The sequence below is a fragment of the Scyliorhinus torazame genome, chromosome 15 (genome assembly GCF_047496885.1).
Source record: "Scyliorhinus torazame isolate Kashiwa2021f chromosome 15, sScyTor2.1, whole genome shotgun sequence".
In the NCBI taxonomy this organism is placed as follows: Eukaryota; Metazoa; Chordata; class Chondrichthyes; order Carcharhiniformes; family Scyliorhinidae; genus Scyliorhinus; species Scyliorhinus torazame.
The window spans coordinates 202,313,981-202,337,944 of NC_092721.1; the positions used below are offsets into that span (position 1 = coordinate 202,313,981).

The 23,964-nt window shown below is 48.9% G+C and overlaps 1 protein-coding gene across 1 annotated transcript in view; it reads right to left on the bottom strand.

Moving 5' to 3' along the window:
* LOC140392129 (beta-arrestin-1) overlaps window positions 1–22,099 on the bottom strand; it is a 46,910-nt gene extending 24,811 nt beyond the window's left edge. Inside the window, exons 1-8 of the mRNA XM_072477452.1 lie at window positions 21,907–22,099; window positions 14,293–14,352; window positions 11,713–11,780; window positions 10,951–11,086; window positions 9,119–9,203; window positions 7,261–7,333; window positions 3,736–3,873; window positions 2,047–2,130 (exon numbers count right to left, since the gene is read on the bottom strand). Of these exons, the coding sequence (XP_072333553.1) occupies window positions 2,047–2,130; window positions 3,736–3,873; window positions 7,261–7,333; window positions 9,119–9,203; window positions 10,951–11,086; window positions 11,713–11,780; window positions 14,293–14,352; window positions 21,907–21,948 (686 nt within the window). The 5' untranslated portion in view covers window positions 21,949–22,099. The remainder of the gene's footprint in view (window positions 1–2,046; window positions 2,131–3,735; window positions 3,874–7,260; window positions 7,334–9,118; window positions 9,204–10,950; window positions 11,087–11,712; window positions 11,781–14,292; window positions 14,353–21,906) is intronic.
* Between the last annotated feature and the right edge of the window lie 1,865 nt (window positions 22,100–23,964).

The following is a 23,964-nucleotide window of genomic DNA, read 5'->3' on the forward strand; positions in this document are numbered from 1 at the left end:
TGGATTCTATTGGTCAGTGATGGATTCTATTGGACAGCGATGGATTCTATTAATCAGTGATGGATTCTATTGGACAGTGATGGATTCTATTGGACAGTGCTGGATTCTATTGGTCAGCGATGGATTCTATTGGTCAGTGATGGATTCTATTGGACAGTGATAGATTCTATTGGTCAGTGATTAACTATATTGGTCAGTGATGGATTCTATTGGACAGTGATGGACTCTATTGGACAATGATGGATTATATTGGTCAGTGATGGATTCTATTGGTCAGTGATGGATTCTATTGGACAGTGATGGATTCTATTGGTCAGTGATGGATTCTATTGGTCAGTGATGGATTCTATTAGACAGTGATGGATTCTATTGGTCAGTGCTGGATTATATTGGATAGTGCTGGATTATATTCATCAGTGATGAACTATATTGGTCAGTGATGGATTCTATTGGACAGTGATGGATTCTATTGGTCAGTGCTGGATTTAATTGGACAGTGCTGGATTCTATTGGTCAGTGATGAACTATATTGGTCAGTGATGGATTCTATTGGACAGTGATGGATTCTATTGGTCAGTGCTGGATTCTATTGGTCAGCGATGGACTCTATTGGTCAGTGATGGATTCTATTAGACAGTGATGGATTCTATTTGTCGGTGATGAATTCTATTGGTCAGTGTTGGACTCTATTGGTCAGTGATGGATTCTGTTGGACAATGATGGATTCTATTGGTCAGTGATGAACTCTATTGTTCAGTGACAGATTCTATTGGACAGTGGTGGATTCTATTAGACTGTGATGGACTCTATTGGTCAGTGATCGATTCTATTGGTCAGTGATGGGTTCTATTAGTCAGTGATAGACTCTATTGGACAGTGATGGATTCTATTGGTCAGTGATGGGTTCTATTGTTCAGTGATGGTGTCTGTTGTACAGTGATGGACTCTATTCGTCAGTGATGGATTCTATTGGACAATGATGGATTCTATTGGACAGTGATGGGTTCTATTGGTCAGTGATGGATTCTATTGGTCAGTGATGGATTCTATTGGACAATGATGGATTCTACTGGACAGTGATGCACTCTATTGGTCAGTGATGGATTCTATTGGACAGTGATGGACTCTATTGGACAGTGATGGATTCTATTGGTCAGTGATGGGTTCTATTGTTCAGTGATGGTGTCTATTGTACAGTGATGGACTCTATTGCTCAGTGATGTGTTCTATTGGTCAGTGATGGATTCTATTGGACAGTGATGGGTTCTATTGTTCAGTGATGGATGCTATTGGTCAGTGATGGATTCTATTGGACAATGATGGATTCTACTGGACAGTGATGCACTCTATTGGTCTGTGATGGATTCTATTGGACAGTGATGGGTTCTATTGGTCAGTGATGGATTATATTGGTCAGTAGTGAACTCTATTGGTCAGTGATGGATTCTATTGGTCAGTGATGGATTCTATGGGTCAATGGTGAACTCTATTGGTCAGTGATGAACTCTATTGGTCAATGATTAACTCTATTGGTCAGTGGTGAACTCTATTGGACAGTGATGGACTCTATTCGTCAGTGATGGATTCTATTGGACAGTGATGGACTCTATTCGTCAGTGATGGACTCTATTGGACAGTGATGGATTGTATGGGTCAGTGAGATACTCAGGCATCTTCACCACCCACGTCCCTGCCCACATCCAATGTACATTTCCAATCCATTGGTGACTCGGTAGCGAGGAGTATTCCCATACCTCTCTCTGCTTCAATCAATAGGCCTGGTTCACTGAGACAAACCCCAGCAGCCGCCATTGTCATTTGACTGAGGTACGTTCATTCAGAGTAGTTCAGAGATGAAGTCTTGGGCACAATAGCACATTGGGAAGAGAAACCGTTGACTAAAACCATCAAAGAATACTGGGCCATATACCTCACAAGGTGATCGTTGGTGGTTCTTTGACAAGCACTCCTTTTCCTGACCAATCTAACTGCAATACCCAACAATGATCCAGCTCATTACAATAACTTGCACTGTGACACACTTACCCCCCTCTCGAAACAACCAACTTCACTTTGACTTTGTAAGAGACCATGATGCCGAGGATCTCCTTATTTGCTCCATCTCTTAATCTGCGGGGAAAGAACATTGTCAATATCAATGGGAATCCCACCTTCGAGACTCACTCCAATAATATATTGTGGAGCGGCAGAAATTGGACACAATCTCTCTCTCTCTGCATGGCATCCATGGGATCAACAACACTGGGGACTCATCAAGGGGTTTTACTGCATTTTCCATGCCCCTTAGGATTCCATATGCGACTGTTGAAAAGTGGAGAGACATTCTTAAAAGCAGCCCAACATCCTCAAGTCGTCATATTCATGGAAACAGATGAATCCAGAGCAATCCAGTGTTAGTCTCGATTTTATGCCCGAGTGTCTGGAGTGGGATTTGAACTTGTGGTTTTCTAGCCCAGGGGTGGGTGAGGATGGGGAGGGAGTGCTACCCATTGAGAAAGTCCATCCTCGCCTAGTTTCAGTTCAGTAGCAGCCCCTTGCACTGTTAGCTTCTCCAACAGGGCTAATGGGTCATAGGGCAAATTTAGCTAAATTAATGGATTTTTAACCACAGGAATTGTTCTTATGCTGTGTAAATTGCATCTTTCCTTTTAGGTAATTGTATGTATTAAAAACCTAGGGGCCTAGGTGAGGGCTAGGCATTCAGGAGAGAATCAGGAAAACCTTTCCACAAAAGGAAATCTGGAATTGTATCCCATAAAGACAGTGGAAGCAGGGAAGGGGGGTGGGGAACATTTGAAATTTTCAAGACTGAGATTGATAGATAGACCAGCATTTATTACCCATCCCGAGTTGTCCTTGAGAAAGTGGTGGTGAGCTGCCCTCTTGAACCGCTGCAGCCCATGCTGTGTAGTACACTCACAGTGCTGTTAGCGAATGAGTTAGAATCATAAAATTCCATTCGGCCCATTGAGTCTGCACCGACCCTCTGAAATAGCAGCCTACCTCGGCCCACTCCCTTGAGCCCTGTAGCCCCACACACTCTTGGACATTAAGGGGCAATTTAGCATGGTGAATCCACCTAACCTGCACATCTTTGGACTGCGGGAGGAAACCGGAGCACCCGGAGGAAACCCAAGCAGACACAGAGGAAGTGCAGACTCCGCACAGACAGTGACCCAAGGCTGGAATCGAACCTGGGTCCCTGGCTCTGTGAGGCAGCAGTGCTAACCACTGTGCCACGGTACCGCCCTTCGTTCCGGGATTTTGACCCAGCAACAGTGAACTAACGGTGTGCCGCTGCTGGAGGGAGGGAATATTTTTGGAAGGGGTGTCAATCAAGTGGGCTGCTTTGTCCTGGATGGTGTTGAGCTTCTAGAGTGTTCACAGTAAGAAGTCTTACAACACCAGGCTAAAGTCCAACAGGTTTGTTTCGAATCACCAGCTTTCGGAGAATCTCCTGAGGAAGGAGCAGTGCTCCGAAAGCTAGTGGTTCGAAACAAATCTGTTGAGCTTTAACCGAGTGTTGTAAGACTTCTTACTGTGCCCACCCCAGTCCAACACCGGCATCTCCACTTCTTGAGTGTTATCGGAGCTGCACTCATCCAGGCAAGTGGAGAGTATTCCATCACATTCCTGACTTGGGGACAGGCTTTGGGGTGTCAGGAGGTGAGTTAGTAGATGTTTAAAAGCCTTACAAATGTCGAGTGTGCTTACAGGGTGCTGGACGCCAGGTTCGTGTCCTCATGCTTGAGTTTCCCGTCCAGAGCCAAGCCACGTTTCTCTCGGTTATTGGCTAGGTACGGCGTCAGCGTGTACACTTTGCAGAACGTCGAACTCGGAGCCACAATGTCACTGGAAACAAAGAGAGTGAGCGACAGAGAGAAGGATAATCAAGGAAGGCTCAATTGGGAGTAACCCAACATTAGTTCCTCCAGGATAGCTAGCGACTGGGACTGGAATGGAAGGTGATGGCTGCAGAACACATTAGTGGGTTGGTTCAGTCCAGGTTAAGGATTGTTCACAGATGCCACATTCTTACACCAGTGCCTGAACTGGATTGGCAACTCTGGGTTAGAACGGGGTGGGTGGGGCGGGGGGGGTGGCTTGTTTCATCACTCCCCTCATTGATCACCTGACACTTCAATGGGTCAACAAAATCAGCGACAACAAACATAGATTAACTGTTGCTAGAACATAAGAACATAAGAACTAGGAGCAGGAGTAGGCCATCTGGCCCCTCGAGCCTGCTCCACCAATCAATGAGATCATGGCTGATCTTTTGTGGACTCAGCTCCACTTTCCCGCCCGAACACCATAACCCTTAATCCCTTTATTCTTCAAAAAACTATCTATCTTTATCTTATAAACATTTAATGAAGGAGCCTCTACTGCTTCACTGGGCAAGGAATTCCATAGATCCACAACCCTTTGGGTGAAGAAGTTCCTCCTAAACTCAGTCCTAAATCTACTTCCCCTTATTTTGAGGCTATGCCCCTAGTTCTGCTTTCACCCACCAGTGGAAACAACCTGCCCGCATCTATCCTATCTATTCCCTTCATAATTTTATAAGTTTCTATAAGATCCCCCCTCATCCTTCTAAATTCCAACGAGTACAGGACCAGTCTACTCAACCTCTCCTTGTAATACAACCCCTTCAGCTCTGGGATTAACCTAGTGAATCTCCTCTGCACACCCTCCAGTGCCAGTATGTCCTTTCTCAAGTAAGGAGACCAAAACTGAACACAATACTCCAGGTGTGGCCTCACTAACACCTTATACAATTGCAGCATAACCTCCCTAGTCCTAAACTCCATCCCTCTAGCAATGAAGGACAAAATTCCATTTGCCTTCTTAATCACCTGTTGCACCTGTAAACCAACTTTTTGCGACTCATGCACTAGCACACCCAGGTCTCTCTGCACAGCAGCGTGTTTTAATATTTTATCATTTAAATAATAATCCCTTTTGCTGTTATTCCTACCAAAATGGCGCAGGATTCACATCGCATAGAGGCGACATACATTCAGATACGGGGACCCACTTGCAAACAAAAGGAATATGTTCAAGCCTTGCAAATTGTTTGAATTACCCAGGAATTTGGGGAACAAATAGATCCCCAATGCTTTCTCCAAGGCAATGCCACAGCCAACTGAAATTGACTTGCCAACCGATCAGTATCCTTTTCTCCTATAGTACACGTTGTGGTGATTGTTTGAAATTTGGCATTCTTGCATTTGTCCCGATGAATGAAAGTTGGCAACATGTCTCTCTTTTCAACAATATTCAAGAAATTGCATTTATATATCACTTTTCATGACCCTGGCACAACCCAAATCATTTTACAGCCAATAAAGTATCTTCACAATGAGCCACCGCTGAAAGGTAGGAAATAAGGAAGCCAATTTGCACACAGCAATGTCCCACAAACAGTAATTGATCTGATTAGTGATTTTGATGTTGCGATGTGAATCCTGCCCATTGTGGGCAGGATCACCTTTGGCAAATCTGCATATTAGACCGAGGCAGCTAGTCTCATGCAGTTTCCTGAATTAACCGAGGTGTTGGTATCTATCCCCTTCACATCGGAGACCTCTGGCGAGCGCCGTTCAGGACTAGTCCCTGCAAACAGGGGGCGCGATTCTCCGCTCCCCCGGCAGTTGGGAGAATCGCCTGCCGCGCCATTTTTCCACGCGACGCCGGTCCGACGCCCTCCCGCGATTCACCCAAGCGGCGAGAACGGCCCCGTCGTGTTCTGCGCGGCGCAGGCCGGAGAATCGCCCGAGACACCCAAAATGGTGATTCTCCGCTATCCCCTCTATTCTCCGGCCTGGATGGGCCGAGCGGCCTGCCCAATACGACGGGTTCCCACCGCCGCCGTCCACACCTGGTCGCTGCCGGCGGGAACAGCGCAGGAACGCTGGGGGGATGGCCTGTGGGGGGGGGGCAGGGAGGTTCCTGGACCGGGGGAGGCCTCAAATAGGGTCTGGCCCGCGATCGGTGCCCACCGGTCGGCGGGCAGGCCTCTCTGAAGGAGGACCTCCTTTCCTCCGCGCCCCGCAAGATCCATCCGACATCTTGGGAGGGCGTCGGAACGGCGTCGCGGGGAAAAATGGTGTGCCAGGCGATTCTCCAAACCGGCGCGGGAGTGGAGACTCGCGCCCAAGGCCTTCCTTAACCAAGAGCCCTTGTGGGTCAGCGAGCAGAGGGGCGATGGGTGAACTGGGCAGAGGGGCGATGGGTGAACTGGGCAGAGGGGCGACGGGTTCAGCAAAGCTGGCAGAATACTATGGGAAATTTTGTGGGAACGTTGTAAAGATCTTAAAAAAAGGGAACGGGGGGGGGGGATTTACCAGGATTTTAAAAAAATTCATTGACAGGACGTGAGCATTGTTGCATTTATTCCCCATCCCTAATTGCCCCTTGAGAAGGTGGTGGTGAGCTGCCTTCTTGAATCGCTGCAGTCCATGTGGTGCAGGTACACCCACTGTGCTGTTAGGGAGGGTCTCCCAGGATTTTGACCCAGCGACGGTGAAGGAACGGCTGATATGTTTCCAAGTCAGGACGGCCAGTGGTTTGGAGGGGAACCACCAGCTGGTGGTGTTCCCAAGTATCCCGGGATGAGTGACTTCAGTTATAGGGAGAAAGTTCGGACTGTCCCCAAGAAGATCTGAATTTTGATCTGTAGGTTCCCTCTGGTGACTGGGCCAATAAGACAAAGTCATGGATTTAAAATCCTTGGGAAAAATTTAGAAGGAGATGAGGGGTGTTGTGTATTTGCTGTGTTTCATTTCCCTCAGAAATTCCTAGTTTCTGGCACTAGTGTCTAAGTGTTCAGGGACGTTATTCACAGAGCTTTACAACGCTTTAAAATGGCTACGCTATCCTCCCAGTTTAGCGTTGTGGGCTTGAGTTAATTTGCTCCAAGTCAACACCCAGGCTTAACCAATCAAGCATAGTGAGCATAGATTAATTACCAGGTACATACGATCAAACACAGAACAATTGAACCATTGAATACCACAAGGAGAAATGTTTCGATCTGAAAAGGTGATGGAAGCAGATTCCATAAATAATTTGAAGAGAGGGATGGACCGTTTAGAGACAAGAAGCAGGGGCACTGGACTGAGCACAATTGCTTTTTCACAGAGCCAGTACAGACATGGTGCGCCAAATGGCCTCCTTCTGTTCTATACGTTCCCGTGATTCTATGATTGCAAAGGCTGGCAGTGCTGTACTCACTCTGTTTCTGCTGTGGCGACCGGGCACTTGTACTGGGCAGTGTTAAACAGGCAGATGTCGGCGTACTGACGAACTGTAAAACAAGAGGTGCATGTTTGAAAAAGTAGCAGCTTTGGGTGATCAAATAATCTGCGCCGGCTCCTGGACTTAATCCCTCCTGACGTGTGATTTGTTTGTCTCGAGTTTGCCCTCATTTTCAGTGCTAACCCTGGTCAGATTTCACATGCATTGATTAGATAACCGCAATCCCGAAGTGTCTCAATCCTAGAGTTGCACTTCAAGGCTCTACCTGCTGGCACACTGCTGTCATGTAAAGGAAGGGCTCCTGACTCACCCCCATCTTTCACTTACAACTGTGGCCTTCTTGATTATTGGCATCACACAAAATAGACATCATGTGGAGATGCCGGCTTTGGACTGGGGTGAGCACAGTAAGAAGTCTTACAACACCAGGTTAAAGTCCAACAGGTTTATTTCGAACCACTAGCTTTCGGAGCACAGCTCGTTCCTCAGGTGAAAATAAACATCAGCTGCAGATCGCAGAAAAGAGAGACGTGTTGTCGAAGCTTTCAGTCTTGCACTCATCAGGACAAATGCAAGAATGCCAAATTTTGAAACAATCAGAATAATTTATACAACAGGAGATTAGTACCCCTTTCACCCGGTAGTATAAATAGTTGCGATTGTTTGAAATTTTGCATTCTTGCGTTTGTTCTGGTGCGTGCAAGATGAAAAATTTCAACCACACGCCTCTCTTTTCAACGATAATCATCACCTCTTTACACATCTACCCTTAGCCCTGTTTGTGTGTCCACAATGGGAATCTTGTGTACATTTCATATTCATATTCATAGGCTGGATTCTCCATCCCGCCGCGCCACATTCCTGATTCACCCCGCCGGCGGGATGCTCCATTACGCCGTCCGGTCAATGGGCTTTCCCATTGTGGGGCAGCCCCACGCCATCGGGAAACCCCCGGGCTGCGGCAAAACGGAGCATCCCGCCGGCGGAGAATCCCGCCCCACAATTCTGGACCCAGCTGTGACATATCCTGATGAAGTATCATAGATTAGAGGAGGCCATTCGGTCCATCGAGTCTGCACCGGCTCTTGGAAAGGGCACCCTACCCAAGGTCAACACCTCCACCCTATCCCCATAACCCAGTAACCCCACCCAACACTAAGGGCAATTTTGGACACTAAGGGCAATTTATCATGGCCAATCCACCTAACCTGCACATCTTTGGACTGTGGGAGGAAACCGGAGCACCCGGAGGAAACCCACGCAGACACGGGGAGAACGGTGGGGCAGCACGGTGGCATTGTGGATAGCACAATTGCTTCACAGCTCCAGGGTCCCAGGTTCGATTCCAGCTTGGGTCACTGTCTGTGCGGAGTCTGCACATCCTCCCCGTGTGTGCGTGGGGTTCCTCCGGGTGCTCCGGTTTCCTCCCACAGTCCAAAGATGTGCAGGTTAGGTGGATTGGCCATAATAAAATTGCCCTTAGTGTCCAAAATTGCCCTTAGTGTTGGGTGGGGTTACTGGGTTATGGGGATAGGGTGGAGGTGTTGACCTTGGGTAGGGTGTTCTTTCCAAGAGCCGGTGCAGACTCGATGGGCCGAATGGCCTCCTTCTGCACTGTAAATTCTATGAAAAAAACGTGCAGACTCCGCACAGTCAGTGACCCAAGCAGGGAATCGAACCTGGGACCCTGGAGCTGTGAAGCAATTGTGCTATCCACAAGGCTACCATGCTGCCCCGCCTGTTAACATTCCAGTAAAATGATCCGACTCCCATCAGAATACTGAGAGCCAAGGGAGCGGAGATACCATACACATTTACCAGACGTCACACTTACCTGCAATCTTTAACTTCTTGACAGTCTTGTTGGTGTTATTTGTCACGTGAACATTGACATTTATTGGTTCACCATGATAATAAATCTGGAACGGCAAAAATATTCACAGCTTTCAAAACACAGAACCCTCCAAGATATGGAGTCACTCAGGTCAGGCAGCAGGGTCATTGGTTCAAAGGGCATGTGCTGTGATCACACAATTATTTGAGATCGCCATTCATGAGTGAAATGCTGGTTTCAGTCAGGATTTACCATTCATGCAACTGGCAGTCACAGCAGCCCCACTCACCCTGCTGTTGTCATTCAAATTAACATGGTAATCACATCATGGCAGAACATAGCCTAAAACCCAGACTCATCTAATAACAGATACCCGGGAGCGAGTTACAGACTGGAATCTAATCGAGGGGCTCGGGGTAGTTTATAGATAGAATAACAAATACTCGGGAGAGAATTACAGACTGGAATCTAATCGAGGGGTTCAGGGTAGTTTATATATAGAATAACAGATACCCGGGAGTGAGTTACAGACTGAAATCTAATCGAGGGGTTCAGGGGGGTTTATATATAGAATAACAGATACCCGGGAGTGAGTCTAATCGAGGGGTTCGGGGTGGTTTATATATAGAATAACAGATACACGGGAGTGAGTTACAGACTGGAATCTAATCGAGGGGCTCGGGGTGGTTTATATATAGAATAACAGATACCCAGGAGTGAGCTACAGACTGGAATCTAATCGAGGGGTTCGGGGTGGTTTTTATATAGAATAACAGATACCCGGGTGTGAGTTACAGACTGGAATCTAATCGAGGAGTTCGGGGTGGTTTCTATATAGAATAACAGATGCTCGGGAGTGAGTTACAGACTGGAATCTAATCGAGGGGTTCAGGGTGGTTTCTATATAGAATAACAGATCCCCGGGAGTGAGTTACAGACTGGAATCAAATCGAGGGGTTCGGGGTGGTTTATATATAGAATAACAGATACCGGGATAGTGAGATACAGACTGGAAACTAATCGAGGGGTTAGGGCTGGTTTATATATAGAATAACAGACACCTGGGAGTGAGTTACAGACTGGAAACTAATCGAGGGGTTAGGGATGGTTTATATATAGAATAACAGATACCTGGGAGTGAATTACAGACTGGAATCTAATTGAGGGGTTCAGGGGGGGTTTATATGTAGCGTAACAGATACCTGGGAGTGAGTTACAGACTGGAATCTAATCGAAGGGTTAGGGGTGGTTTATATATAGAATAACAGATACCTGGGAGTGAGTTACAGACTGGAATCTAATTGAGCGGTTCAGGGGGGGTTTATATATAGAATAACAGATACCCGGGAGTGAGTTACAGACTGGAATCGAATCGAGGGGTTCAGGGGGGGTTTATATGTAGCGTAACAGATACCTGGGTGTGAGTTACAGACTGGAATCTAATCGAGGGGTTCGGGGTGGTTTCTATACAGAATAACAGATACCTGGGAGTGAGTTATAGACTGAAATCTAATCGAGGGGTTCAGGGGGGGTTTATATATAGAATAACAGATACCCGGGAATGAGTTGCAGACTGGAATCTAATCGAGGGGTTCAGGGGGGTTTATATATAGAATAACAGATGCCCAGGAGTTATGGACTGGAATCTAAACAAGGCGTTTGAGGAGTTTAAGTTATAGTACAGCCGGTCGCCAGGAGATAATATCAGCAGACTTTGGAGTGAGATTGCGGCGATGTTTTGAGACAGAGTCAGAAAGTCTGTACTAAAGTGGTCCTTTTTATCTGTGACTCCTGGATGTCTTTGTGCCACTCACCTCTCCCGCGACTCTCACCTCTTTGTCCAGTGATGCCTCCAGGTGGAGGGGTTTGTCAGACATGAGGAACTGTCTCGTGGTCTCCGCCATGGGTTGTGGACCAGGTTTCTCAGGTGCGTACTGCACCTTACGAATCACCAGCCTCACTGAGTTCCTGCCAGCAGAGGTTGCGAAATATATGATAAGATTCATCCAAATATGATCAATGATAACTAACAGAAGCTCAGAACGATGCAGGTACATTGAGGAGAGTCCTTATCTCCAAGGTAGGAGAGAACGAGTGATCATTTGGAGGAGTACAGGATAGTGGAGTTTAGAAATGAGCCAAGATTTTATTGAATCATAGAATCTTGGAATCCCTACAGGGCAGAAGGAGGCCATTCAGCCCATCGAGTCTGCGCAGACCTTCCAAAAACGCACCCCACCTAGGCCCACTCCCCCGCCCTATCCCCGTAACCCCACCCAACCTAAACATCTTTAGACACGAAGGGGCAATTTAGCATGGCCAATCCGCCTAACCTGCACATCTTTGGATTGTGCTGCAGGATTCTACGTAAATGGTACTGAGGGCAGTGCCTATTCTCTCTCCTGCCTATTCACAATGCTACCGTTTCTCACACTGTCGGCCTGGTCACTTGACCTTCAGTTGCTCGGTGGAGAAATGAGTGGGCGGCAAACGGCACCTTGCTCAACAACCTGTTTCTCCAGCATCCCCCCTCCCCCCACTACTCCCACACCCGGTTTCATTTACCGCAGTCAATGAAGAGTAAGGGGATTTACCTTTTATGAATTTTCTCTTCCAGGTTCTCTGCACAATACGTTTTCACCTCAAAGTCCACACCGCAAGCCTAGGTGAAGAGAAAGAGGAGAGGCCCGTGGTGAGGCTCAGCAAATGGAAGCTGCACTCAAACAGAATGCGACAAGGTGGTCAGGCAGTGGATTCAAGAGGGCCCGTCAACCCCAATCAGTGAATAGAGGCAGCGAGCTGATGCCAGAAATGCTGGATGTTCACCATTGAAATGGAACCTAGTACAAGGTGTGAGGTGATGCATTTTGATAGAAGGGAGAGGGAGGGGCAACGTCGACTCAATGGGCAGAACGGCGTATTTAATCATGGGGACTCCACTACCGTCCAGTCTCCGCCCCGATTTAAGCCAGTGGTGCGAAGGTCCCTGGCTGGCCTCCCTGCCCCGCAGCCAATTGAGGCCCTTCAGAGCCAATGAACACACGCCGAAGGGCCTCATTTCATAATGAACCCAGTGATGGGCAGTGGGCCCGCCGTGTGGGGAGCATGACAGGCAAACCCTGGTGTGTTAGTTTGAATGCTCCCAGGTGGAGGGGGCAAAGCGGCTGCTCGAGGGCTCCAGCATCGGGGAAGGGGAGCCCACTGAGAGTTACCGCCCTGCCCTTGCTGCTCACGGCCCTCACACCCCCTCCATCGTGACCGCCCCCCCCAATCCCGCAGCACTCCCCCTGCCATCATTCAGCTGTGCCGGGGTCCGAGGCCCTGACATGTGTTGTACCGGCTGCAGTCACCGACACCCCCTCTCCGCCCCTGACTGGCACAAGATGGGGCAGACCTGCCCAGACGGAGGCAGCCAGGGCTTTTCACTGCTCTTCAGACAATGGCTGAGATTCCCGTTGCCTCCACAAGATTCTGGCCAAATGCGTGGGGCTGAATTTTTGGCGGCCCTCAGGTCAAAGGGTTGGGGGGGGTGGGGGGGGGGGGGGGGGGGGGGGCGGGTGAGGGCTGAGGAAAGACCAGTTGACATCCGAGTCAAAGTGGATCCCTGATGTGATCCCCCTATCAGGGCATTTTACGGAAATGGATCGGCTGCCTGCCCCAAAGAGGTGGGTGCCTCATTTGCATATGTAAATGAAGGCCCTATTATGGGTCATATTTACTGTGCGGGCATCCCGTTCTTCCATGTGGGGAGGCCGCTAGCAAAATAGAGGCAGGCTCCTAGTGAGGATGAACCTCATAGGCCAAAGGAGGGGTGGGAGCGAGGGAAGGCAACACCCCCCCCCCCCCCCCACCCCCCCACTGCCCCAGCGACCGCCCCAGATGGGTTTGCCCTTCGACCCTCGGCCCTGCGAATTGCCAATTAAAAAAAAAAAACTTACCTGCCGGTGATCCCCCAGGTTTCCTGCACTCCTCTGCACTGACCCCTTCTCCTGGCCCTGCAACTGAGGCTTCACAATTAACCGGCCCTGCGATCGAGCTGGCAGCAAGGTGATTTGGTGGCAGGCGGACAGACAACCGATTAGGAGGGCGCTGGCGGTAAAATTGCCGACCAGGTCTCACTGGCGGCAGGTGTAGGATCGAGAGCCACCTTCCCCCCCTGACATTGCGATCCCAACTCAGCTGATAAAATACAGCCATTGTATGAGCGCGCAGGGACAGAGGGCCCTGGGGGGGGGGTCTCAATCTTTCAAGGGTTCGGGACATATTGAGAGAGTAGTGAGCAAAGCACGTGGGATCCTGGACTTCATTAATTGAGGTGTTGAGTAGAAAAGCAGGAAGGTTCTGCTGAATCTTTTGGAAGGCTGTGAGGGTCCTCGATAGGGTGTGGAGGAGATTTATCAGGATGGGCGCAGGGACGAGGGGATTTTAGTTACAAGGTTGGGTTGGAGAAGCTGGGGCTAGAATCATAGAATTGCTACAGGGCAGGAGGAGGCCATTCAGCCCATCGAGTCTTCACCAATTCTCTGAAAGAGCACCCTACCTACACCTACTTCCTACCCTATCCTCATAATCCCACTCGGGGGGGACACAGATTTAAGGTTTTGGGCACGTGACACGGGGGGGGAATGTGAGGAAAAACCTTCTTTCCAGAGCAAGTGGTGATGAGCTGGAACTCGCTGCCCGCGAGGGAGGGGTGGAAGGCGAGGTGAGGAATGATTTCAAAAGGAAATTGGCAGTGAGTTACAGGTCATTACAACTCACTGTGTGAAAATGTTCTTGCTCATATCCCCTTGCCCAAAGCCTTAAATCTGTGTCGATAGAATTCCTACAGCGGAGGAGGCCATTCGACCCATCCGGCCTGCACCAACCCTCTGGAAGCGCACCCGACCTAGGCCCATTGGTGGGTGTGTCGGATGTCAGGGGGAGATGGGGCAGGGTGGGGGGGGGGGGGGGGAGGGGGTTGTTGAATCACCCGGTGAAGACCTTCTGTGAACATGAACAAGAGGCACCAATGAAATAGCGAAGCGCAGTGAACGAGAGAGGAGGTTAAGGGGGAGATGGAGAAAAGAGAGAGAGGGTAAGAAAACGGGGAATAGAGGACAAAAGAGACAAGGATAAAAATAGAGGATAGAGGAAAAGAGTGAAAGGAATTGCAGGGAGGATGGGAGTTATACCTTTCCTGTGTCTTCAGGTCCTGGTTGCAAAGTGACTGAACATGGTAAGTTGGGAGGAATCTGGAAAATAATGAACAAAAATCTCCGGATCAGTAGCAGCACGATCCTCACTGAGTCTCTGAGAACATTCAACCCCTCATCACCTGACAGACAATCACTGCACCACTGCTATCAGTCCTGGTACAGTGGGCAGTACTCTATACTCGGAATCACAAAGATTTCAGGAGCACGACCCACTTCAGGGGCGAAATTCTCCGGTATCGGCGCGATGTCCGCCGACTGGCGCCCAAAACGGCGCAAATCAGTCGGGCATCGCGCCGCCCCAAAGGTGCGGAATGCTCCGCATCTTGGGGGGCCGAGCCCCAACCTTAAGGGGCTAGGCCCGCGCCGGACTAATTTCCGCCCCGCCAGCTGGCGGAAAAAGCCTTTGGTGCCCCGCCAGCTGGCGCGGAAATGACATCTCCGGACGGCGCATGCACAGGAGCGTTAGCAGGCGCTGTCGGCATTCCCGCGCATGCGCAGTGGAGGGAGTCTCTTCCGCCTCCGCCATGGTGGAGACCGTGCGAAGGCGGAAGGAAAAGAGTGCCCCCACGGCACAGGCCCGCCCGCGGATCGGTGGGCCCCGATCGCGGGCCAGGCCACCGTGGGGGCACCCCCCCGGGGCCAGATCGCCCCGCGCCCCCCCCCAGGACCCCGGAGCCCGCCTGTGCCGCCTTGTCCCGCCGGAAAGGTAAGTAGTTTAATCCACGCCGGCGGGACAGGCATTTTAGCAGCGGGACTTCGGTCCATCCGGGCCGGAGAACCGCGGGGGGGGGGGGGGGGGGGGGCGCCAACCGGCGCGGCGCGATTCCCGCCCCCGCCGCATATCTGGTGCCGGAGAATTCGGCAACCGGCAGGGGCGGGATTCACGCCAGCCCCCGGCGATTCTCCGACCCGGAGGGGGGTCGGAGAATCTCGCCCCAGGACTCAAGCACATAGAATCAAGACTGGCACTCCAGTGCAGTGCTGAAGGAGTGCTGCTCTGCCAGAGGCGCACCTTTTGGATCAAACTATTGATCTACTTGCCCGCTGGGTTGGGTGTCAAAGACCCCACGGTACTTTAGTCCACATTGCTTAAAAATTTGGGGCCTACTGTATGAAAAGGGGTTAAAAAAAAAAATAATATTAATAATATAGTGTAATTCAATACAAAATGATAGTTAAAATAAAAATGAAAACGTTATTAAAGTATTGTGTAGGCTAGCCGTAAACGAAAAAACATTCAAATTAAGGATGTTTCACTCTAAATATATTTAATATAAAATAATTATAAATAATTTTAAACACTATTAACATTTATGACAGAAATACAAACAGTAGATGACGTGTCGTAACAACAAAGGGAATCTGTTGAAAAGGCAAGCACATTGCTAACTTGAATTTTCAACGTGATTGCACTCGTGATAGCGATCTAGACAAGAATTTTTTTCAATAAAGTGTTCATAAGGATACAATATTTTAATTACCCCTACTCAAAAATAAATGTTATATTTAGAAAAGTGAGGTAAGTAATAAAGGTGAAATAGTGTTTGATTAGCCTAAGCCGATTGTTTTTATGATGAGGTGAACGGAAGGTAGGCTACGACCACATAGCCTAGGCTAATACTATATTACAAGTATTTATGAAAAAGTAATAAAAGGGTGAATTTATGTTAAATTACAGGTGTTTATTATGAAAAGTGTTCAAATAATAGTAAAATTGTGTTACATTACCTTAGCCTATGAGTTTTGGTGGCCTAGTCTTGCCTAACTTAGTCTAGCCTAGCGTAGGCTAGCTTGAACATAGCCTAGTTTAGCCTATTTAGCTTATTTATTATAAATCTTAAAAAATGGAGCTTTACTTTCTGAGAAGGGGTTTTTAAAAAATACTGTGGATCAGCAACTTGAAGAACAGATGATAAAAACCATACAGTACTATTTTGAAGTACTGAAAAGAGTTGTAGCTGTTATAAAGTTTTTAAGTGAAAGAGGTTTGGCATTTAGAGGTCATGAGGAGAAGTGGGGCTCACCAAATAATGGAAACTTCATGGGGGCCATTGAGCTTATTGCAGAGTTCGACCCATTTTTACATGAACGTCTCGAGAAATGTAAAATTGAAAAAGTAAATGCTACTTACCTATCCAAACCCGTGTATGAAGAATTGATAGAAATCATGGGAAAACATGTGTAAGATGAAATTGTGAATCAAATCAACAACCTAGACACCAAATACTACTCTATTATTGCTGACTCTACGCATGACCTGACACATGTTGACCAGCTGGTAATTGTGGTTCGATACTGCTATGGAAAACCCTGTGAGAGATTTTTAACATTTTTACCAATAGAAAACCATTCATCCACGACCTTGTTCAACAAAATACAACAAGTCCTGGGTGAACATAAGCTTTCACTTGAAAATATCCGTGGTCAGCCCTACGATAATGCATCTAACATGAAGGGCTCGGAGAAGGGGCTGCAAGCACTCTTTAAAAACATTAACAGGTACGCAGACTATGTATCATGTGCAGCCCATTCACTTAACCTTGTTGGAGAAAAGGCAGTGTCTACTGTACCTGAGGTTGTTGACTATTTTGGCATTTTGCAGGAGCTGTATGTTTTCTTTTCTGGATCTCCACGAAGATGGGGAATTTTAAACACACAGGGCAATCTACATTTTTCTCTAAAGAGCTTAAGTGTAACTAGATGGTCTGCACACTATGAAGCAGTCCGGGCAATTAAAAATAGATATATGGGTATTTTACAAACTCTCAAACATATTTTTGAAGACTCAGAAGAGAAGCCTGAATGTAAACGAGATGCAAAGAATTTATACCACAAGTCGGTAAAGCTGGAATATGCTATTTTAACAGTCGTTGGGGAAGAAGTGCTGGAGCATTTCAACAAAACAAGTAAGAAACTCCAAACCCCTGGGGCGAAATTCTCCCCCAACGGCGGGATGCCCGCCGACTGGCGCCAAAGCCGGCGCAAATCAGACGGGCATCGCGCCGGCAAAAAGGTGCGGAAGTCTCCGCATCTTTGGCGGCCTAGCCCCAACATTGAGGGGCTAGGCCGACGCCGGAGGGATTTCCGCCCCGCCAGCTGGCGGAAATGGCGTTTGTTGCCCCGCCAGCTGGCGCGGAAATGCGGCGCATGCGCGGGAGCGTCAGCGGCCGCTGTCAGTTTCCCCGCGCATGCGCGGGAGCGTCAGCGGCCGCCGAAAGTTTCCCGCGCATGCGCAGTGGGGAGAGTCTCTTCCGCCTCCGCCATGGTGGAGGCCGTAGCGGAGGCGGAAGGGAAAGAGTGCCCCCACGGCACAGGCCCGCCCGCGGATCGGTGGGCCCCGATCGCGGGCCAGGCCACCGTGGGGGCACCCCCCGGGGTCAGATCGCCCCGCGCCCCCCCCCAGGACCCCGGAGCCCGCCCACGCTGCCTGGTCCCGCCGGTAAATACCAGGTTTGATTTACGTCGGCGGGACAGGCAATTCCTGGGCGGGACTTCGGCCCATCCGGGCCGGAGAATCCAGCGGGGGGTCCCGCCAACCGGCGTGGCTGGATTCCCGCCCCCGCCCAATCTCCGGGAGCGGAGACTTCGGCGGGGGGCGGGGGCGGGATTCACGGCGGCCAACGGCCATTCTCCGACCCGGCGGGGGGTCGGAGAATGACGCCCCAGGTTTTGATGTATTTGAAGGTTATCTTCTGCTATCATCTTTACTTTTGTTTGTTAAAGAACTCAGAGAAAATTCAGCCGATAGGATTGCACACTATGAATCAGAAGCAAAAGGTTTGTGTGAAGATATCACCTCAAGTTATTCTGATGCTTCCAAACGCATTGTTACGAGGAAATTTTCAGATGGAACAAGTGGTATTGCTTCTTTGAGAGGAGCTGACAAATTTAGGATAGAAGTTCTATATCAACTCTATGACTGCTTGATAATCCAGTTACGCAAGAGGATTGACCCATATGAGCAGATTGCGAAAAGGTTCAAGTTCCTCTCAGAATTGGTGAACAATTCTGAAATTGATGAGGACAGTATTAAACTTATAATATCGTATTACAAAGATGATATTGACCACAAATTAGTAAACGAGTGTTATCAGTTCAAAGAATATTTGCACCTTAGGAAATCCCAGAGCACAGAAGAAAACACGCCATCTAAAATGCAATGCGCAGAAGTTCTTCAGCTTATTTGTGAGCAACACCTAATTGAAGTGTTCCCCAATATTACTACTGCGCTTAAGCTGTACTTGACAATGCCTATCACGAGCTGTGAAGCAGAAAGGAATTTTTCAAAACTATCCTTGATAAAGAACAAATTTCGGTCTACCATGACTGAAGAGCGCTTAAATTCTTTATGCATATTGTCTCTAGAAAATGACATTGCAAGGAAGCTCTCATATGACACAACTGTACGTGAATATGTTGCTAGAAAAAACAGAAAAAAGAGTATTTTGCAAAATGTGCTTCATGTAGTATGTATTCTCATAGGTGTCTAAAATAAAAGATTATATTGACTGTGGTCTTTTCTATATTTTATTTCATCATTCTATGATGCATCATGCATGTATATACCATTTCCCTAATTTTCATCCCCCCATAACTCGAGAAGTGTAAGGCATGGGAAATGTTTAGTCACACCAGTGACTTTGACATGCGAGATAATCCAGTACAGCAATTTTAATCAAAATCTGGGATGTAGTGGTTAAATTTTTAAAAAATTTGTGGTGATCTGTCGTGGAACAACCCCATTGAAGAAGGTAACAGTGGTTACCCAGACCTCGTTGCTGGTTGCGAAGGGGCCCCCATAACAGTTCAAGCTTCAGGGCCCCAAAAATGTAGGCCCGCCACTGGGGTTTGCCCTGGTTTTCTGGCTAATATTAATCCCTCAATCAAAGTGTCACGAAAACAGGTTATCTGGTCAGTGTCTGGTCAGATTGACTTTAATATTGTGAAACACGTTCATTAAATAAAGGAGGGTAGAATACGGATGTTACTCCGTGATGCCAATACGACCAAAGCAGGAACAGATGACGAGTGAATGACACAACATCTGTGAAAACTGGTGTGACAACACTGCCACTGCAACAGCAACATCCATGAAATTGGAGTTGTTCGTCCATTAAACCACCTCAGATTCAGCCTCAGGTTCATGCAAGCAACAGTTTTAGCTTCAATTAAGATGCGATTCAATAGGTCTATTTTTGCCACCGCATATTGGCTTTTACGGGAATAACAGACGGAACTGAGTCGGGAAACTCTGCAGGAAAGGTCACCTCATTTTAAAAATCTCTTGTTTTCAAAATTCCTCCATTCCCTCGCCCCCTTCCTATCTCTGCAGCCCTGATGGCTCTGTGCTCCTTCAGTCCTGACCTCTTGCACATCGTCGATCTGTGTTGCTCCACACAGTCGCACAGTGGTTAGCACTGTGGCTTCACAGCTCCAGGGTCCCAGGTTTGATTCCCCGCTGGGTCAGTGCCTGTGCGGAGTCTGCACGTTCTCCCCATGACTGCACGGGTTTCCTCCGGGTGCTCCGGTTTCCTCGCACAGTCCAAAGGCGTGCAGGTAAGGTGAAATGGTCATGCTAAATTGCCCTTAGTGTCCAAAAAGGTTAGGAGGGGTTATTGAGTTACGGGGATAGGGTGGAAGTGAGGGCTTAAATTGGTCGGTGCAGACTCAATGGGCCGAATGGCCTCCTTCTGCACTGTGTGTCCCATGTTCCACCATTGGCGGCCGTGCCCTCAGCTGCTTGGGTACAAAGCTCTGGAATGTCCTCCCTAAACCTCCCACTTCTCTCTCTCTCTCTTTATCTGAACCTACCTCTTTAACCAAACTTTCCATCAATCCCTAATATCATAGATAGAATTTACAGTGCAGAAGGAGGCCATTCGGCCCATCGAGTCTGCACCGGCTCTTGGAAAGAGCACCCTACCCAAGGTATTATCTCCTCAAGTGGTTTGCTATTAAAGTTTTGTTTGAACACGCACCTTGTGAAGTACTGTGGGATGTTTCATAATGTGAGCACCGTCTAGATCTTAACATTTAAACAGCACTTTTCACATAATAAATGTCCCACGGCACTGCACGGGACCATTCACGAAACAAGAATTAGCCAGATTATTACCGAGGTGGGAATAGGCGATGTCAGTGAAAGGCGGTATAGAAACATACATTGTTGTTGACTAAGTCTTGAGTAATTATGGACTCAAGTCTCTTATTTAGCTCACGTGCTTCTCCCTGCAATAGATTCTGCTGTTCGTGTTTGGCTTTTGTCATGTGTGAGTACCTTTAAGAAATAGGGGCTGGATTCTCCCCTAACCAGCGGGGCGGGCCGCACCAGCGCCGAGGAGTGGCGTGAACCACTCTGGCTTCGGATCCTCCGCACCTTCAGGCGCTAGGCCGGCACCAGCGGGGTTGGCGCCATGCCAACCAGTGCCGAAGGGCCTCTGCTGGCCGGCACGAGTTGGCGCATGCGCTGGAGCGCCAACGTGTGCTGGCGTGATCCCAGCGCATGCGCAGGTGGTTTCGTCTCCGCGCCGGACATGGCGGACCATTACAGCGGCCGGCACGGAGGGAAAGAGTGCCCCCACGGCACAGGCCCGCCCACGGATCGGTGGGCCCCGATCGCGGGCCAGGCCACCGTGGGGGCACCTCCCCCCGGGGGCCAGATCCCCCCGCGCACCCCCCCCCCCCCCCCCCCCCCCAGGGACTCTGCAGGCCGCCCGTAGAGTCAGATCCCGCCTATACGGAGCTGGTTTGATTGACGCAGGCGGGACCGGCCGGAAACGGGCGGCCGCTCGGCCCATTGCGGGCCGGAGAATCGCCGGGTGGGGCCGCTGCTAGCGGCCGCCGACCTGTGCGCCGCGATTCCCGCCCCCACCAAAACCCCGGCGCCGGAGAATTCGGCAGCCAGCTTCGGGGCGGGATTCACATTGCCCCCCGACGATTCTCCGACCCAGCGGGGGTTGGAAAATCCCGCCCTAGGTGTTTATCGAATATCTGTAGTGCGTGTATCTTTAAGAAATGGGTGTTTGTCAGATAGCTGCAGTGATGTCAGAGAGTGGGTGGAGCTGGGCTGTCTGTCTTTCACTTGCGTTTTTGAGCAGGCAGCTATAGGGTGTGTTTAGTTTCATTTTGAGAGCTGGATAGCTGCAGGCAAAGGAAGCAGCTGTATAAGGATCTCTCTCTACAATCTAAAGACTGTCTCCAGATCATTTGAGGATTTCAAAGTGACAACTGCTCTCAGTAGTGAATTTAAACCTGATCACTATGTTAAAAAGGATCTTTTGTCTTATGGCTGTTGCTCGGAAAGATTAAGGGTTATTTATAGAGTATTGTATTCTTTGGGGGGAGTATTTTAGTTGATGGTTGCTAAGATGTTTACAGTGTGTGGTTAAAAAATGTCAATGGGATTCATAGAATAAACTTTGTTTTTTGTTTAAAAATACTTTTAGTTCTCTGTTGCACCACACCTGTAAAATTGGTCCCCATAACCACGCTCTAGTCAAAGTTATGGGTCAAGTGAACTCCATGATACACTTTGGGGTTCTCTTAACCTTGGCCCATAACAAATTAGAAGCTGAAAATCAGGTGTCTGACCTCAAAGGTGAAAGGGTAAGCGTGTTCACCCAGTTTTTTCATCAAGCGTTCCTGGAGGCGAGTTAAGGGTTTCTTCTCCTCAGGCGCTGGTGGGAACGCTTGGACATTGGCCACAAATAGATCCTTCCGGAAGGTCAGCCCCAGCACGTCCAAATCCTCCCGGCCGTACCGGAAGGCACAGGTCAAGGTGACAAACACTGCGGAGAGAGGAAAGGGCTATCAATTGGTTACATTGTCCGCCAATAAACAGGGATCAACATCTCTGAGCAACAGTCACTTTGGGCAGCATTATGCTGAGCATGGGTCTTCGGTGTACAGGTTATTTTGATGTTACGGTAGAACTGACTAATTTACACATTGTCTCTGTCATTTCCTAACTCCTTCTATTCTCATCTGTGCTCTTCCCTCCCCTATCACTGACTCTACCCGCCATTCACTCCCCTCCCACACCCCCATGTACACTCTCCCCTATCACTGACTCTACCCCCCCATTCACTCCCCTTCCACACCCCCATGTACACTCTCCCCTACCACTGACTCTACCCCCCCATTCACTCTCCTCCCATGCCCCCAGGTACACTCTCCCCTATCACTGACTCTACCCCCCCATTCACTCCCCTCCCACATCCCCATGTACACTCTCCCCTATCACTGACTCTACCCACCATTCACTCCCCTCCCACACCCCCATGTACACTCTCCCCTATCACTTACTCTACCCCCCCCCCATTCACTCCCCTCCCTCACCCCCATGTACACTCTCCCCTATCACTGACTCTACCCCCCCATCCACTCTCCTCCCACGCCCCCAGGTACACTCTCCCCTATCACTGACTCTACCCCCCCATTCACTCCCCTCCCACACCCCCATGTACACTCTGCCTATCACTGGCTCTACCCACCATTCACTCCCCTCCCACACCCCCATGTACACTCTCCCCTATCACTGACTCTACCCCCCATTCACTCCCCTCCCACACCCCCATGTGCACTCTCCCCTATCACTGACTCTACCCCCCATTCACTCCCCTCCCACACCCCCATGTACACTCTCCCCTATCACTGACTCTACCACCCATTCACTCCCCTCCCACACCCCCATGTACACTCTCCCCCATCACTGACTCAACCCCCCATTTAATCCCCTCTCACACCCCCATGTACACTCTCCCCATGTACACTCTCCCCCATCACTGACTCTACCCCATCACTGACGGCGGGAACCGGAAGTTCGACCTCTGGCAAGTCCCCCCCCCCCCCCCCAATAAATTCTGGTGGAGAGGAAACCCGAGACACTACACGTGTAGTGTCTCCCACCCACCCTCCTCCTCTAACCTAATAATAAGACCCATTGGTGTAAGGTAAGTGCCATATTATATTATATATTATTAGCATTGTGCAGGCCAAGGATTGGAGGTGGAGGAGCAGTCTCTGTCAGCGAGAGAACCTGAGAACATCTCAGAAGGTAAGCAAGTGATTTTTACTTTTATACCTTTTTTCAAATTGTGTGTGTCGGGGGGGACAGAAAAGCTGTGACCTGAGTGGCTGGTTGGGATTCTAACCTAAATTTTTTTGACTATTTGGGAACTAATTAAACATAATAACTTAATTATAATTTAGAGGATATCTAAGCCAGAGATCGGAGGATATTATAGTTAGCTATCGCATTTCTATTAGAAATCTAGTGCTAGGAAACAGATAGTTGACAGTAACTTTGTAATTAAAAAAAAAAAAAAGTATTTATTAAAAAAAAAAGACAAATTTTAATTTTAATTAATTGACGCAATGTCAGTTAGAGGGGTGCTGTGCTCTGACTGTGAGATGTGGCAGGTCCGGGAGGCTTCCAGCGTCCTGGATGGCTTCATCTGCAGAAAGTGCACCCAACTGCAGCTCCTCACAGACCGCATGGTTCGGTTGGAGCAGCAATTGGATGCACTTAGGAGCATGCAGGTGGCGGAAAGCGTCATAGATCGCAGTTATGTAAGTGTGGTCACACCCAAGGTGCAGGCAGAGAAATGGGTGACCACCAGAAAGGGCAGGCAGTCAGTGCAGGAATCC